Raw genomic sequence first — 13,391 nt, forward strand, 5'->3', positions numbered from 1 at the left:
ATTTAATTATTCTAATAAGTGGTATTTTTGATTAATAAATAATAAAATACAAAAGTTAACAAATAAAATTTGATAAATTGGGACTGTAAGTGGAATATCTAAGTGGTTTTTTTCATGATATAACCTGGTTTATTTTTGTGTTCAAAAACACATTTTCCATTAATCCATGTAGATTGAACATTCAATTTAGTCCCTAATAATACAAAATCAGCATCAGCTCCATAATTAAGTGTACCTTTACAATGTTGTATTCCTAATACTTGAGCTGGATGTAAGGTTACTGCTTCAATTGCTTCAACAATACTACAATCTTTAAAAATAAAGTTTTTTAGTTTATAGAACACATAAAATACTATAAATAATATAAAAGTAATTCAATAAACTTACTTGTTGAACTTATAAAATATCTCATACACTCATCCAAAAAAGTCATACTCCCACACAATGTATTAGTATTTGCAATATATGCTTTTGAATTTTTTACTTCTATTTGTTCATCACCTAAATGATGAATTCCATCCGGTAGTCCAATAGCTGAAATTGCATCTGTTACCAATACAAGTCCTTTTGGGTTGACGCTATGTGCAATTTTCAATGCTGCTGGATGAGTATGAGTACCATCAGCTATTATGCCAAAAAATATTGGCTTTTCATCACTTGGTAGACATGTAATTAATCCAAGCAAACCAGGTTCTCTATGATGAAACTGAAAAACAACTAGTTGAATTAATTATTTTTATTTAACTTATTTAATAAAGTTATACATACAGGAACCATTGCATTAAATAAATGAGTAATAAATGAAGCTCCATTTTGTATTGCTTGTAAACTAGTTTCCATATTTGTTGATGTGTGTCCCAATGACACTACAATTCCTTTATTAGATAGTATCTTGATAGCCTCCATTGAACCATCAAGTTCAGGAGCTAAAGTAACTATTCCTATATTTTCCAAACTACCATATGTGTTAAATAAATTATTATCTTCCAAGGTTTTTATATTAGACATGTTATGTGCACCAAGCTTTAAATTACTGATGAATGGACCTTCAACATGAGCTCCTAAAATCGCAGCTCCTTGTTGACTACCATGACAACGTTTCAATTTTGGTAAAATCTAATGAAATAAATATTAAATTTATTATGCTATTGTAATACTTTATAATCTGATCGAATATTTTTTATTTTTATTATATTTTTTGAAAATATTTAATTCATTTTAATATGGTAAACAATAAATAAATCAAGGGCGTATTTGAGTTGTGGCCATAGGGGGGGGGGGGGCGAAACTAATTTTTCTTCAATACAAACTTAAAAATAATTGATAGTTCATTACAGGGGCATACCCAGGGGATTCTGTTCCAGACCCCTCATTGAAATTTCTACATGTTCAATGGTTTAATAGTAAATAGTACATAGTGCATTTTAATTTCCCATTATCTTCAATATAAAAAGTTTATAAATTACATAATATACCTATAATGTATAAACCATGTTTAATTTATACAGTTTTTTTAATATTATTTATTATTGTTAATTAAATGTATTCTTTTTTTTTATAGCATTTTACTACCAAATAAAAAATTATTTCAAATTATAGTACCTACCTATTATAATAAACCTTTGTAAAGAAAATGTGTGATGTGTGTATAACTATTGTGATTATTACTATAGTTATTAACAGTAATTTGTTGGTATTTAATTAAACTATAATTATAATTAAGAGAACAGATTAATTAACAGATAAAATAAAAATTTTGGACCTCCCCCCCCTTAAAAATTCCTTGATGCGCCAATGGTTCATTACCTACAGCTCATATTCCTGTTGTTCATTCAAGTGAATAAATAAAAATACAAGTACCAAATTGAATTAAATATTTATTTAATAAATATTTAAAACTTACTGCATATAAAATAAGTATTAATAATAATAACACAAATAGTTCTTATATTAAAATTATACCTTCTGTCTGAATCCTATATAAAAAAAAACAATTAAGATAGGTAACTTAATTTAACAAATATCTAAGTAGAAAACAGATTGGTAGTTTATTAACAAATTTCAAATTTCCTTTTTTTCATTTTGGCAAATTTATTGATTGTTTCATCAATTGATACAATAATATTTTTATGCACATGCAGCAAAGCCAAACCTGTTAGTCTATACTTGCCTATTCTTGATCTTAACCATGTTTTCAATTAACTAAAATACATTTTTGGCCAATATTTGCAAGTTAAAGAATATGAAAACAAATATTGTCAATTATGATTATTATTTGGGTTAGGGGCTTCTAGCTTCATAAAATACACAAATATATATGCATTTGTGCACAAAAAATGACTAAATACCTATGCAAAACAAAAAGTACCAGATATTATGTTGTAAAAAAGAAATAGGCAAGTAAGATTATTTAGGGCTTATATAGCTATAATAAATACAAAAATATGCAGTATGCATAAATGCACCAAAAATGACCAACTAGTAAATATATGGTAAAAAAAGTGTTACTTTAAATCATAGAGTAAGAAATAGAGTAAATATTACTCTATACTTTAAATTATTTTATATTATCTGATAAATACCTCAGTTATAGTTGTAAATGTCTATAACCGTAGCAATATCCATGGAAGATAATACCACTGTTCCACAACCAAAAATGTTATGATATAAGAAGATAAACAAAAATTAATACGCGTGACCAAATTGACATAATATTGAATTTATTATCATATTATAATGATAGACTAGTAATTTATATTCCTAATTATTTATATATTACATTTATTAAATAAATCAATGTATTATATTCAAAAAAAGTACGAGTCATGGGGAGGCAAATTCCCCCTTTCCCCCCCTCAAATACGCCCTTGCAATAAATGTACACTTGTACTTAAGCGCAATCTTAATTAAATAAAGAATGAGACATAAGCAACTTTGAATTGTGTTCTAAAAATAAGTTTAAATATTTAAAGTACATTTATATACAATACCTACTTTACGGTAATTCAAGCTAGTGGTTGATACAATTGTCGGACAAAATGCAGTAACTCCATATTGCAATAATCCTTTTCTAACTACTTCAAGTCCTTCACCACTATCATGAGTAAAATCAATCCCAAAAGCTCCTATACATATATTTGATCACTAAGTAATAGCCATAAGCTAATAATAATTTGTAAGTTTGTAAGTACATGCATAGTTTCACAAATAACATAATAATATTAACTATAAATATTTATAATCAATGATTATACTAACCAAAGAAAACAATAAATTATAATTAAATTTATAATTGACAGTTAATAACTTTATTAATAAAAGCTTCAATTATTCTAATAAAAAGTATTCCAGAAATAAGAAAAAATATTAAAAAAATGTTTACAGACTTGCAAGAGTAAATTTAAAATATTATCTACATAAATACATTTTATAGTTCAAAAGAATAATGTCCTTTATATTAATTATATATGTATTTATTGGTTTTGGGAAAAATATGATTATCAGGATTGGGATTTTATAGCATTTGCATATTTCTTACGAGATACTTAAAAAATAGCAGAGTAAGCTAAAAATGTGTTTAAAATATGTGTTAATCGAATTTTCAAAATTCAAAATTTTAATTTTAATTTTAAATTAAATTATAAATGTATAGATTAAGTAAATATACCGATTATGCTGATGCAACTCTGTACAATTACAGCAATAATATATATGTAGGTATAATATAATACAATAATTTCGTTTTAGTTATTTGGTTTTAATTTTTATTATGTGCTGACTTTGTTGGTTTTTTTTTGTTGATTTCTATTAAAACTACTAATAGCCGATTATCAACGAACGAGTGTAGAATTCGCTTTATACAATCCACATTCGTCTCGTGTGCTCGTATAAAATTATTAAATAAGAAATTTCTTTTTTTTTTTTGTTGTTTTTATTGCATATTTTGAGCTTATTTAGCGATTTTTAAGGTAATATTATAGCGTATATTTATGCAATTTTAAATGCTATAAAATCTCAACCCTGATTATTAATAATACACATTTTAAGGTAAAATTATTGATGTAAAATTTATAAAAATGTATTATTTATTTACATTCTTAAATTTAAAATTTAAGTAGATAGAAAACCATTTTGAATTTATAATATTAATTATTTCCAAATCCATAAACTTCCTAATATCAAATGTCTAAACACTATCTTCACGTAAGATAAAAACTCTTATATAATTCATTTTTACTCAATTTATTGAACATATTTTTATAGGTATCTTTCCTACTTATACAATTACAGAAAATACATTTTTTAGAGAACATATTTTTTCAAAAAACTTGTCAAGAATTTTTTTTTTTTTAAATACAAATACAATTAATATTAAATATAATTTTTAATGAATAAAATAATTATCTATTTTTATTGGTTATAAAATAAGTAAGACTAGCCATTGAAATTAATATTTATATTTTTATTATAAAAGGATATATAAGCAAGAGTGGACCAGTATCTTTTTATGGTCGAGGCACTTTATAGAAGATATTATATAACTGTTCATACATGTATGTAGGGATGCCTTGAGTCGACCCAAAAATAATTTGACAACAGTACACTAAAACTGTCAAATTTTATTTTTATTATCTATTTAGCTTTTTAATTAGTTTTAATTTTTTTCTAACAGGGAGGAATTTATCCTCCCTCTAGATCCGCCAATGTATATTAGTAGATATTTTAATTTCTTTTAAATTAATATTAGTCTAAATAAAATAAATAATCATTAATCTATTAGTAGATATATATAATTATAAATGTACATCTTATCAAATGTTTTTATTAATAGTTGATTAAAGTTCATTACTTTAGTAATTAGGTCATTCAAATAATTTACGAACAAATTAAAATAGATGTTTTACAACTAACTATATATTGTAAAATTTTACTTTGATGAACTACATACATTTTTAAATTGAAAAGTAAAATATACATGAGAGTATTAATAAATAATAAGATTTTAAAATTTATACTGACCATTTATTTGCAAATCTATAAGTCCTGGAATAATTAAAGATCCTAGACAATCAATTTCAATGTCTGGATTTTTTTTTTTATCATAAAATATAACTTCTGGATTAGCTATTTGTCCATTATCAACCCATAAGTCTTCTGCCACAATTTTTCCTTCTCTTAAAATATTGCAGTTAAAATATTTAGTAACTAAAGTCATGACTGTTAAATTGAAAATCACTATGAAACAAATACATCCGTGACTAATCAAAAGATAACTGAATGTTTTTTGTAATTCAATTCAACCAACCACATGTATCATATGATTTATTAGGAATCAACAAGGTCATTTCACATACCTATATTGTTTGTTATCTTCGTTTTTTTTAAAAATATTTTTCTAATCTAAACTCTAGAGTAAACAATTTGTTTTATTGCAACTTAAAAATAGTACATAATAATATAATATCGATATAAATAATTCGGTAAATAAAACAATTTCCTTAGTTTTTAAAATAAAAGAAAAAAAATAACAAAAATATCACCTAATATTTTAGTGATTCAGTCTTCTTAAATATTTACATTTTTTTTTTTCATACATATATATATATTATTATTTAACAAAACAAATTAATATAAGCTTGTAAAACAAATAAAATTATATTTTTATGAATCATACATACAATTTGTTACATTTTGGTTCTTGGACCCAATTTAAATCATATTAACAAATTACATTTAAGTAATTTAACAATTATTTATTGAACTTATTTATATTTACCTACGTTAGATTACCAGTAAAAAAAAAAAAAAATAAAAAGATAGTTTTAGGTGTATGTTTTAGGATTAGATAAATAGATCAATAACAAAAAATCTATAATACAGTACCAAGAACCAAAAATATTAAAAATTGTAAAATTCATTTAATATTAGTTTAACAAAATTGATTTATAATCACGGAACGTTTAAGTTTGAGCGAAAAAGAAATAAACTATTTTGTTATTTTAGTGAAAATAATAATAATAACAAATAAAATTTAAATTGGTACTAATTAGTATCCAAAATAATAAAAAATAATATCTAAATATTGAAATTACAAATGAGAATATCAATAAGTAATTAAATATTAAATAACATGCATGTACATAATAATAATAATAGTTTAATTATTATTATAAATATATATATATATATAAATATGTATAACTTTAAAAAAAAATGTCTATATTTAAATTATTTTGACTAAAATGTTCACTAGATTGTTTTAACGAGGTAAACGTCCATATAAACAAGTAAAAAAAAAAAATTATGTGTATACATCTAAATATTTATATATATATAAAATAAAAATATAATTAATCGATTTGATAAATCTTGAAAAAAAAAAAATAACAAGAAATTTAATCTTATGAGACTTTAAAACAGAACAAAAATGGCTCATAGATTTTTACCTTTAATAAATAGGAACTAAAATTACTTTTTCTTATTGAGGAAATAAATTAATTAATTTTATAATAATAATAATAAAAGAAAAAGAAAAAGTCAGTAAAATGTCAATGTACTTAAAAATTAAAATAAATTTGTTAAATCTAGAAAACGAAAAAATGCACTTCAAGCAGTCTCAAAAATTAATTAACTATAAATAAAAATTTAAAAAAAAAAAACAGGAAAAATTAAGTTAACAAATACATTTCAAGAGTTTGAATTATTTTTTAGAATCACACAGTTGCACTTAAGACAAGAACATGATGATTGTTTTTAGCTAATGTAACAATATGGCCTTCACTAGTTATTTTTAATCCGCAACAACGAGAAACCTAAAACACATATAGTTATACTTACAAAATTGAAACATAAAATCTCTAAGATTTTTTATTCAAATAATTGTGAAAAGTCATCCAAATAAAAATTTATTCTAATAAAATGTTATCTAAATAATCATCTAAATAAAATTTTATTTGAATAATGCCCTGCTTTAGTAGTACTACGTTAGTAATAAATTTTTGTAGCTTGTAAAAAGTATCTATCAGTTTTGTCACAGATTGTATAATGTTAATTTTTTCTAACCACAATTTACCATCTTTCCTTTGATGAGATAAGCAAAAAAAAAAAATCAATGTTCAATCAAGTGAAAGAAAAATCAATATTTAATTAATTTAATTTTTTTTTTTTAATTTCATATTAATATCATATTTTTGTAACTTGAAATTTTAATCAAAAAATAAATAGATAATTTTACTAGCTTTAATACTTTCAAAAGCCTTTTTGAAGTTCTTAGATAATTAAGAAAAATTTAAAGGAAATCTTTTTTGGTTTACAAGTTTAAATGAATCTTTCGGGGTTTTTATATCCAGGGCCTTAATAGCCTTATTATAACTAGTATTTGAATTGTATAAATATATATAATTTATTTAATAAATAGTTTTGGCTTATAAATTATACTTATTGTTTTATTATAAGTTATTTAAGTATAAACTATAATACAATGATTACAACATTTATCATTAAGGTACATAGATTAATCACTAAAATTAAATTAAATCAATTTTTTTTAAAAAAAGAATAACATTATAAATTTAAAAAATAAACAATTTATTATTAATTTATCATAATATAGCCAATCCATTTTTAAATAAGGTTATACTAACAAAAATATAATATCAGGAACCAATAATATACCTTCTTATCAATCAAAAAATTGGAAAGTGATTAAGATTATGTTTTAATTCCAATCAATGTCAAACAACTTAATATCGCATCCAGAATCAATAATTATTAAAAAAAATTAAATTTAACAACTTAGTGTCGCATCCAGAATCAATTATTACGAAAAATTTAATTAAACTTACTTTAATATATGGACACTCCATATCAGTTAAGTGAGTACCATCATGAGAAAAAACCGCAACATGGAAACGATTACCATGAGAATCTCCTACTAATATTTCTCCATTTTCCGAAATATCTATACCATTTGGAAAACTAGTAATGTATTCTCCACCAATTCTTCGTAAACATACACCTTCATCGTTAAACACTACAATTGAATGTCCTTTGAAATCACACACATAATAATCTTCATCTATAAAAAAATTTAGTCTTTAAATTTAATTAATTTTATAAATAATGGATTATATACCTCTGACAATTATATCTGATGGTTCGTCCATATATGCAGCACAATTAAACCATTTCATTATGCCATTATCTTCATTTACATTTAAAACAAATACTGTAGGGTGTACACTATCAACAAGAGCAAGATGCCCATGTGCAGTCACAGCAACTCCAGCTACAATTTCAATAAATTGAACCTGAATTTTTTTAATAAATTTTCCTGTTGGGTACTCAAATATCTGAACTCTAGACCGATCAGAACCACGATCACAAACAACAATTTGATTATGATTTAAAAAAACTACTTTTCTTGGATAAAATAAGTATCCATCTTCTTTGCCTTCTTTGCCAAATTCAGTCTTATAAGTACCATCTTTTTCAAATACCTATAAATTATTAATCATAAAAGTGATATATTTGATGAAGACTAAAAATGTCAGTAAATAATTACTTGAATACGATGATTGTGAGTATCAGCAACAACAATGTCTTCCGTAGGACTAAGACAAAACCCATGTGGTGAATGAAACTGCCCAAGACCATTACCCATAATACCAAATTTTGCTACTATATCCATACTAGATCTATTTGAATGGCGTTTTGGTCGAGTTGGTGGAGCTCTTCGTTCTTTACTGTACCAATTTGAGTTAGTAGCTACACCATAAATATCTATGCAGAAAAAATTAACAATTTTTATAGCTAATAGTTGATTTGTTTTAAATTTAATAATTACCAGGAGATAAAGTAGTAGTAGGAGAACTTAAAGATGATACACTACCTACAGCAAATGGGTCGAGGCCAGATTGATTTAAAGCTAATGGACTCATTAAGCTTTGAAGCATATCTAAGTTAATACATAGAAAAATAAATAATACATTTTACAACTATTAAATTATTGAACTTACTATTATTATTATTGTTGATATTCATATTATCAAGTTTAGCAAGTGCCTGTAAATTATTTAAAGCAAAACTACTATCCAAACTTGTAGGTGTATTTAATAAATCACCTAAAGAATCAGGTGGTGACATAGTTGATAGAATAGGATTATCATCTACATTTAATGAACATAAACGAGCCAAATTTAAATCAAACATCTGCGATTCAACTAATGAGGTTGATATCGGTGGTGGAAAAACACGATCTGTTAAAAAATTAGTTCTAGGAGTAGGAGGAGAGATAGGTCCAATAGCAGCATTCATTCCTTGTTCTGTTATGATCTGACCAAAATATTTCTATGCAAAAAATAATAATAATTAATTATCGATAACACAATGAAAAATAATTTACAGCAACTCACACGGCAATGATTTTCAAAACCATTAACATCAGGAGTATACAAAAGTTTTGCATCTACTTTTACATCAGGTATTTTACTAAATAACTCCAACATCTGAGTGAAAATTAATTTTTTTAACGCCATTATTTCAGATTCACTTCCATTTTCTAAAAGACGTGTGGCAAATTGTTGGACACCACCAATATTATCAGTAATTTTCTTCACTCTAGAAATAATAAAAGTTAAATTTAAATAATAAATATTTAATAATACAATTCTAATTCAATATATTACTCTTCAAATTTATCCATGATCTTTAACTCTTGTTGTTTTTGGGCAGATTTAAGTTGTACTAATACCTCATTCTTACAAGAATCTAATACAGCTTTAAAACTCTATAAAATTAAAAAAGTTAAAAATAATTTCTTATTTATTGAAGTATTGTACTTACTTGAAAAGTTTCTTCCACATTTGATTTTATATGATCATGAGAAGCTTGTAGGTTATCCAATGCTTTTTCCAAAGTAGCCGGTAAAGTTGAAACATTTTTCATAACATTCTTGCTTTCACGTACTAAAAACTCTAATTCAGTTCCATATTTTTTATAAGCATTTGAAATACTATCATAAGAATGTTGACATGTTCGTGGAGTAGGTACATTAAGACATTTAGTACAAGCCAACTCCTGTAAAATTTGACGATAAATTAAATATGGTAATAAAATACTAAAAAAATAAAATGATTATTAATATATATTTTGGATCAAATAAAATCTTTAAATTAATAATCACTTACATTACAAGTATTGCAATAATACACCATTTGTTCATTGTTATGTTTTTCACATAATACCATTTTATGAAGAGCAGTTTTATCCAGAGCATTTTGAATCATTTCTTCAATTGATACCATATAATGATACTGCCCTGGTGTAACAAGCATCTAACAAAAACATTCAATTTAGTCCAGAATTTAGTAAATTGACTATAAATTGACTAACATTACAATACATAGAAATATTTACTATAAATCATAACATTACCTTGTGCATACTTTCACAACTTGAACATAAAAAATTGCAGCAAGTTATACATTTGAAAGTTGCCTCTTTATTATCTCTACAAGATTTACAAATCAGTTTACGACTTTTTATCATTTCAACTTCAAGAATATTTCTGGTTACATAATCTTGAGGCAATACCAAGGTTCCGCGATTTAACTGAGTCTAATTATAAATTATAAAAATATTAATAAAGTATATATATTTTCCAATAATATAAACTCACAGTTGTAGTTTGACTGCAAGTTGGGCATATAATATTGAGAACACTAAACATTGAATTGACATTTACGAGTTGCAAGATACATTTTTCACAAAATACATGCAAACAATTGAGAACCCTTGGGCACTTGTATGGATTTCTAAAAAAAAAAAAAATTTAGTTTTTAATAGATGAAATATATTAAGAAAATAAAAAACAAACTTACTTGCAAATACTACAGGTATTCATCTCTAAACTAGTTTCATCTTCAATCAAAAAGTCATAACTCGAATCTAAGGCTGAAGTGTCCATATTTGGTTTTTAATTTTTTCACACCAGATACTGGTATACAATATATTACTGTTTTTATTACCAAAGTGTTATAAAAATAAATTAAGATTCTAAAAAAAAAAAAAAAAATTTAATTTTTCAAATACTAAGAAATATTAAATAATCATACTATAATTAAATAATTAAATATATTTTCGATTTAAATATGGATGAACAATAAATGTAAATAATACTGCCATTATAATATGTATCTAGATAAAATAAAATTTTAAGATACAATAATGTTTCAAGTTAATATTATGTACAACTGTATTTTTTATTAGTACATACATACAATAACCATTACATTTTTTTTTAAAAAAATTACTTAAAATGATACAAAATATCAGTGATACCAATTGTGGGCCACAAGCAGCGTGGTACTAGGCCGTGAACCATATAGTATTAACATTACTAATGTGCATTTTTAAAATATAATAAGGTTCTATCAACGCAATTCTGCTTTTCAATCACAATACAATCAACATGAAAAGCTGGACAATGTTGCTACTTTCTGGATATTTATGTAATTAAAAGTAAAAAATATGTTAATTCCAAAGAATTCATATACTTTTCTATTATAAGTTATATGATACTTATTATTTATAATAACACAAATTCAAGAATAATACTAAACTGAATGATATAAAACAAGATCAAAAATGTAAGAAAAATTAACAATAAATTAAAAATTTCATGAATTATTCAATTACAGCACATAATTTGATATATTAAACTTAATAATAAAATTTAAACTAATTATAATTCAAGAAATGTATTACAATTTAGAAAAGAGTAAATTAGTTCTTTAATAGGAATCATAAATGTAAAAATGAAATAGGATTTACCAGAAGATTTAAAATACAAAATGTCAGCTAATTCTTAACTAATATAAACAAACAAGACTTGATTATAAAGAATAATAACAATAAGTTTTAATGAAAAAGGTTAATAAAGAAGAGAACTTGATAATTATTATAAAGTGTTGAGTTATTAGTAGATAAGTATCTGTTTATATAAAAGGTAAATTCAATTATAGAAGCAAATGTGAAAAAAAAATCAACTTATAATTAATCCATATTTAACACTAAATTAATAAGCAAAGAAATATTACTATATTTTATTAACTAAAATTAATTAATAAAGGCTATTAATCAATATTCAAGTAAAATATAAAATTAAAAAAAAAAGCAAAGATAAAAAAATTGATTACTTACAAGTATTATAAAAGAACAATATGCTAAGAAATCAAATGATATACTTAAATGTAATATTAATCATAGTTTAAATCTAATAAAAATAAACAACTATTAAGAATTGCTTAGAAGCCTTGAAGAAACCAAATTAGAAAATATTTGTTTCGAAAACATGTATTGTTTAAATTAAATAAATATTATAAAAATAATAAAGAATATATTATATAATTTAAATAAATGGTAATCTACATGATAAAAATGTTCAGCATTCACATTCGATACTCAACAAGAACGTATATAATAGGTGTAGTTAACATAAATCGAAAAAATATCTCAAAAATCACAAAATGTGTTAGTTATTATTACACAAACGAAAATTAACTTGAATTGTGTAATTTAAAACCTTATCACACATATATAATTCACAAAATGGACAGAAAAAAAGTTAAACCCCTCCATTAGGGAGAGTCCCAGTATAACATGAGGCTTTTCGACTAAACAATAAATAATTAATTAAATCTGACATAACTAAATATCTTACCAGAATACGTTGTATAAATGTCATATACAGAAAGTCCAGATTTAAACAACGCAGCTGAAAAAAAAATGACTAGACGAAAAACGGATTGTAACTTGCAAATAACGAATGGTGGTGAAAGGGGTCGGGTCGGGTCGACAGCCATTCATGGTACACCAGTATTTTAAACACGACCGCGGTAACTAGTTACTCATTAATATTTTCTAGGAGTACAATAATTTAAATTTACAACTCGCAATTATAATTTATACCTATCTGTGTTCTATGTTTAGTTATTGTGATTTGTTAATTGTAATGCTTAAAAAGTAAAATTACTTATTACTCATTAATTACGTAAACACAATATTATGTTAATACAAAATTATATTTGTACATAAATCAATGTAAAACAGTTAACATATTTTTCATAATAAACGATTATCGTATTTGAAATACATTACAAAATTAATATAATAAATTATTTTATTTTTACTGAATTAATACTTATACCACAGATTTAATACTGATGTTACCATAGAACATCTAATTACTTAATCGTACTCATTATCTTTTTTATCAAACTGGGTACCTATATGATAATGTACGATAAAGATGTAGAAAGTGATATAATTTAAACTTTATTGGAAGTTAAAATTTAAAACTTTTAATTAGTTTTTAATAAAATATAACTACC

The 13,391-nt window shown here is 23.7% G+C and overlaps 2 protein-coding genes across 2 annotated transcripts; both read right to left on the minus strand.

Moving 5' to 3' along the window:
* Window position 1: 1 nt before the first annotated feature.
* On the minus strand, window positions 2-5,283 carry LOC112687047 (N-acetylglucosamine-6-phosphate deacetylase). The gene is made up of 5 exons (XM_025559575.1): window positions 5,020-5,283; window positions 2,995-3,125; window positions 769-1,116; window positions 388-706; window positions 2-310 (listed from the first exon to the last, which is right to left on the minus strand). Exons 1-5 carry the CDS (start codon window positions 5,213-5,215, stop codon window positions 99-101), a joined length of 1,206 nt encoding a protein of 401 aa, XP_025415360.1. The 5' UTR covers window positions 5,216-5,283; the 3' UTR covers window positions 2-98.
* A 1,376-nt stretch (window positions 5,284-6,659) lies between these two features.
* Window positions 6,660-13,017, minus strand: LOC112687037 (B-box type zinc finger protein ncl-1-like). Its single transcript, XM_025559564.1, has 14 exons — window positions 12,722-13,017; window positions 10,881-11,055; window positions 10,679-10,814; window positions 10,435-10,617; window positions 10,188-10,334; window positions 9,844-10,077; window positions 9,687-9,787; window positions 9,414-9,618; window positions 9,018-9,348; window positions 8,846-8,956; window positions 8,564-8,781; window positions 8,135-8,498; window positions 7,845-8,077; window positions 6,660-6,812 (listed from the first exon to the last, which is right to left on the minus strand). The coding sequence occupies exons 2-14, from the start codon at window positions 10,964-10,966 to the stop codon at window positions 6,714-6,716; spliced, it is 2,448 nt and encodes an 815-aa protein (XP_025415349.1). The 5' UTR covers window positions 10,967-11,055; window positions 12,722-13,017; the 3' UTR covers window positions 6,660-6,713.
* Window positions 13,018-13,391: the final 374 nt, after the last annotated feature.

The sequence above is a fragment of the Sipha flava genome, unplaced genomic scaffold (assembly GCF_003268045.1).
Source record: "Sipha flava isolate LNK unplaced genomic scaffold, YSA_version1 32_pilon_pilon, whole genome shotgun sequence".
NCBI lineage: Eukaryota > Metazoa > Arthropoda > Insecta > Hemiptera > Aphididae > Sipha > Sipha flava.

Coding starts and splice junctions, on each gene's coding strand:
- LOC112687037 (XM_025559564.1), bottom strand. CDS start 10,966: ATGGACACTTCAGCCTTAGATTCGAGTTATGACTTTTTGATTGAAGAT. Junction 10,335..10,434: donor GTTGTGAAAGTATGCACAAG/GTAATGTTATGA, acceptor TGTTTTTGTTAG/ATGCTTGTTACACCAGGGCA. Junction 9,619..9,686: donor ATCATGGATAAATTTGAAGA/GTAATATATTGA, acceptor TATTATTTCTAG/AGTGAAGAAAATTACTGATA.
- LOC112687047 (XM_025559575.1), bottom strand. CDS start 5,215: ATGACTTTAGTTACTAAATATTTTAACTGCAATATTTTAAGAGAAGGA. Junction 707..768: donor TATTTAATGCAATGGTTCCT/GTATGTATAACT, acceptor GTTGTTTTTCAG/TTTCATCATAGAGAACCTGG. Junction 311..387: donor ATATTTTATAAGTTCAACAA/GTAAGTTTATTG, acceptor TTATTTTTAAAG/ATTGTAGTATTGTTGAAGCA.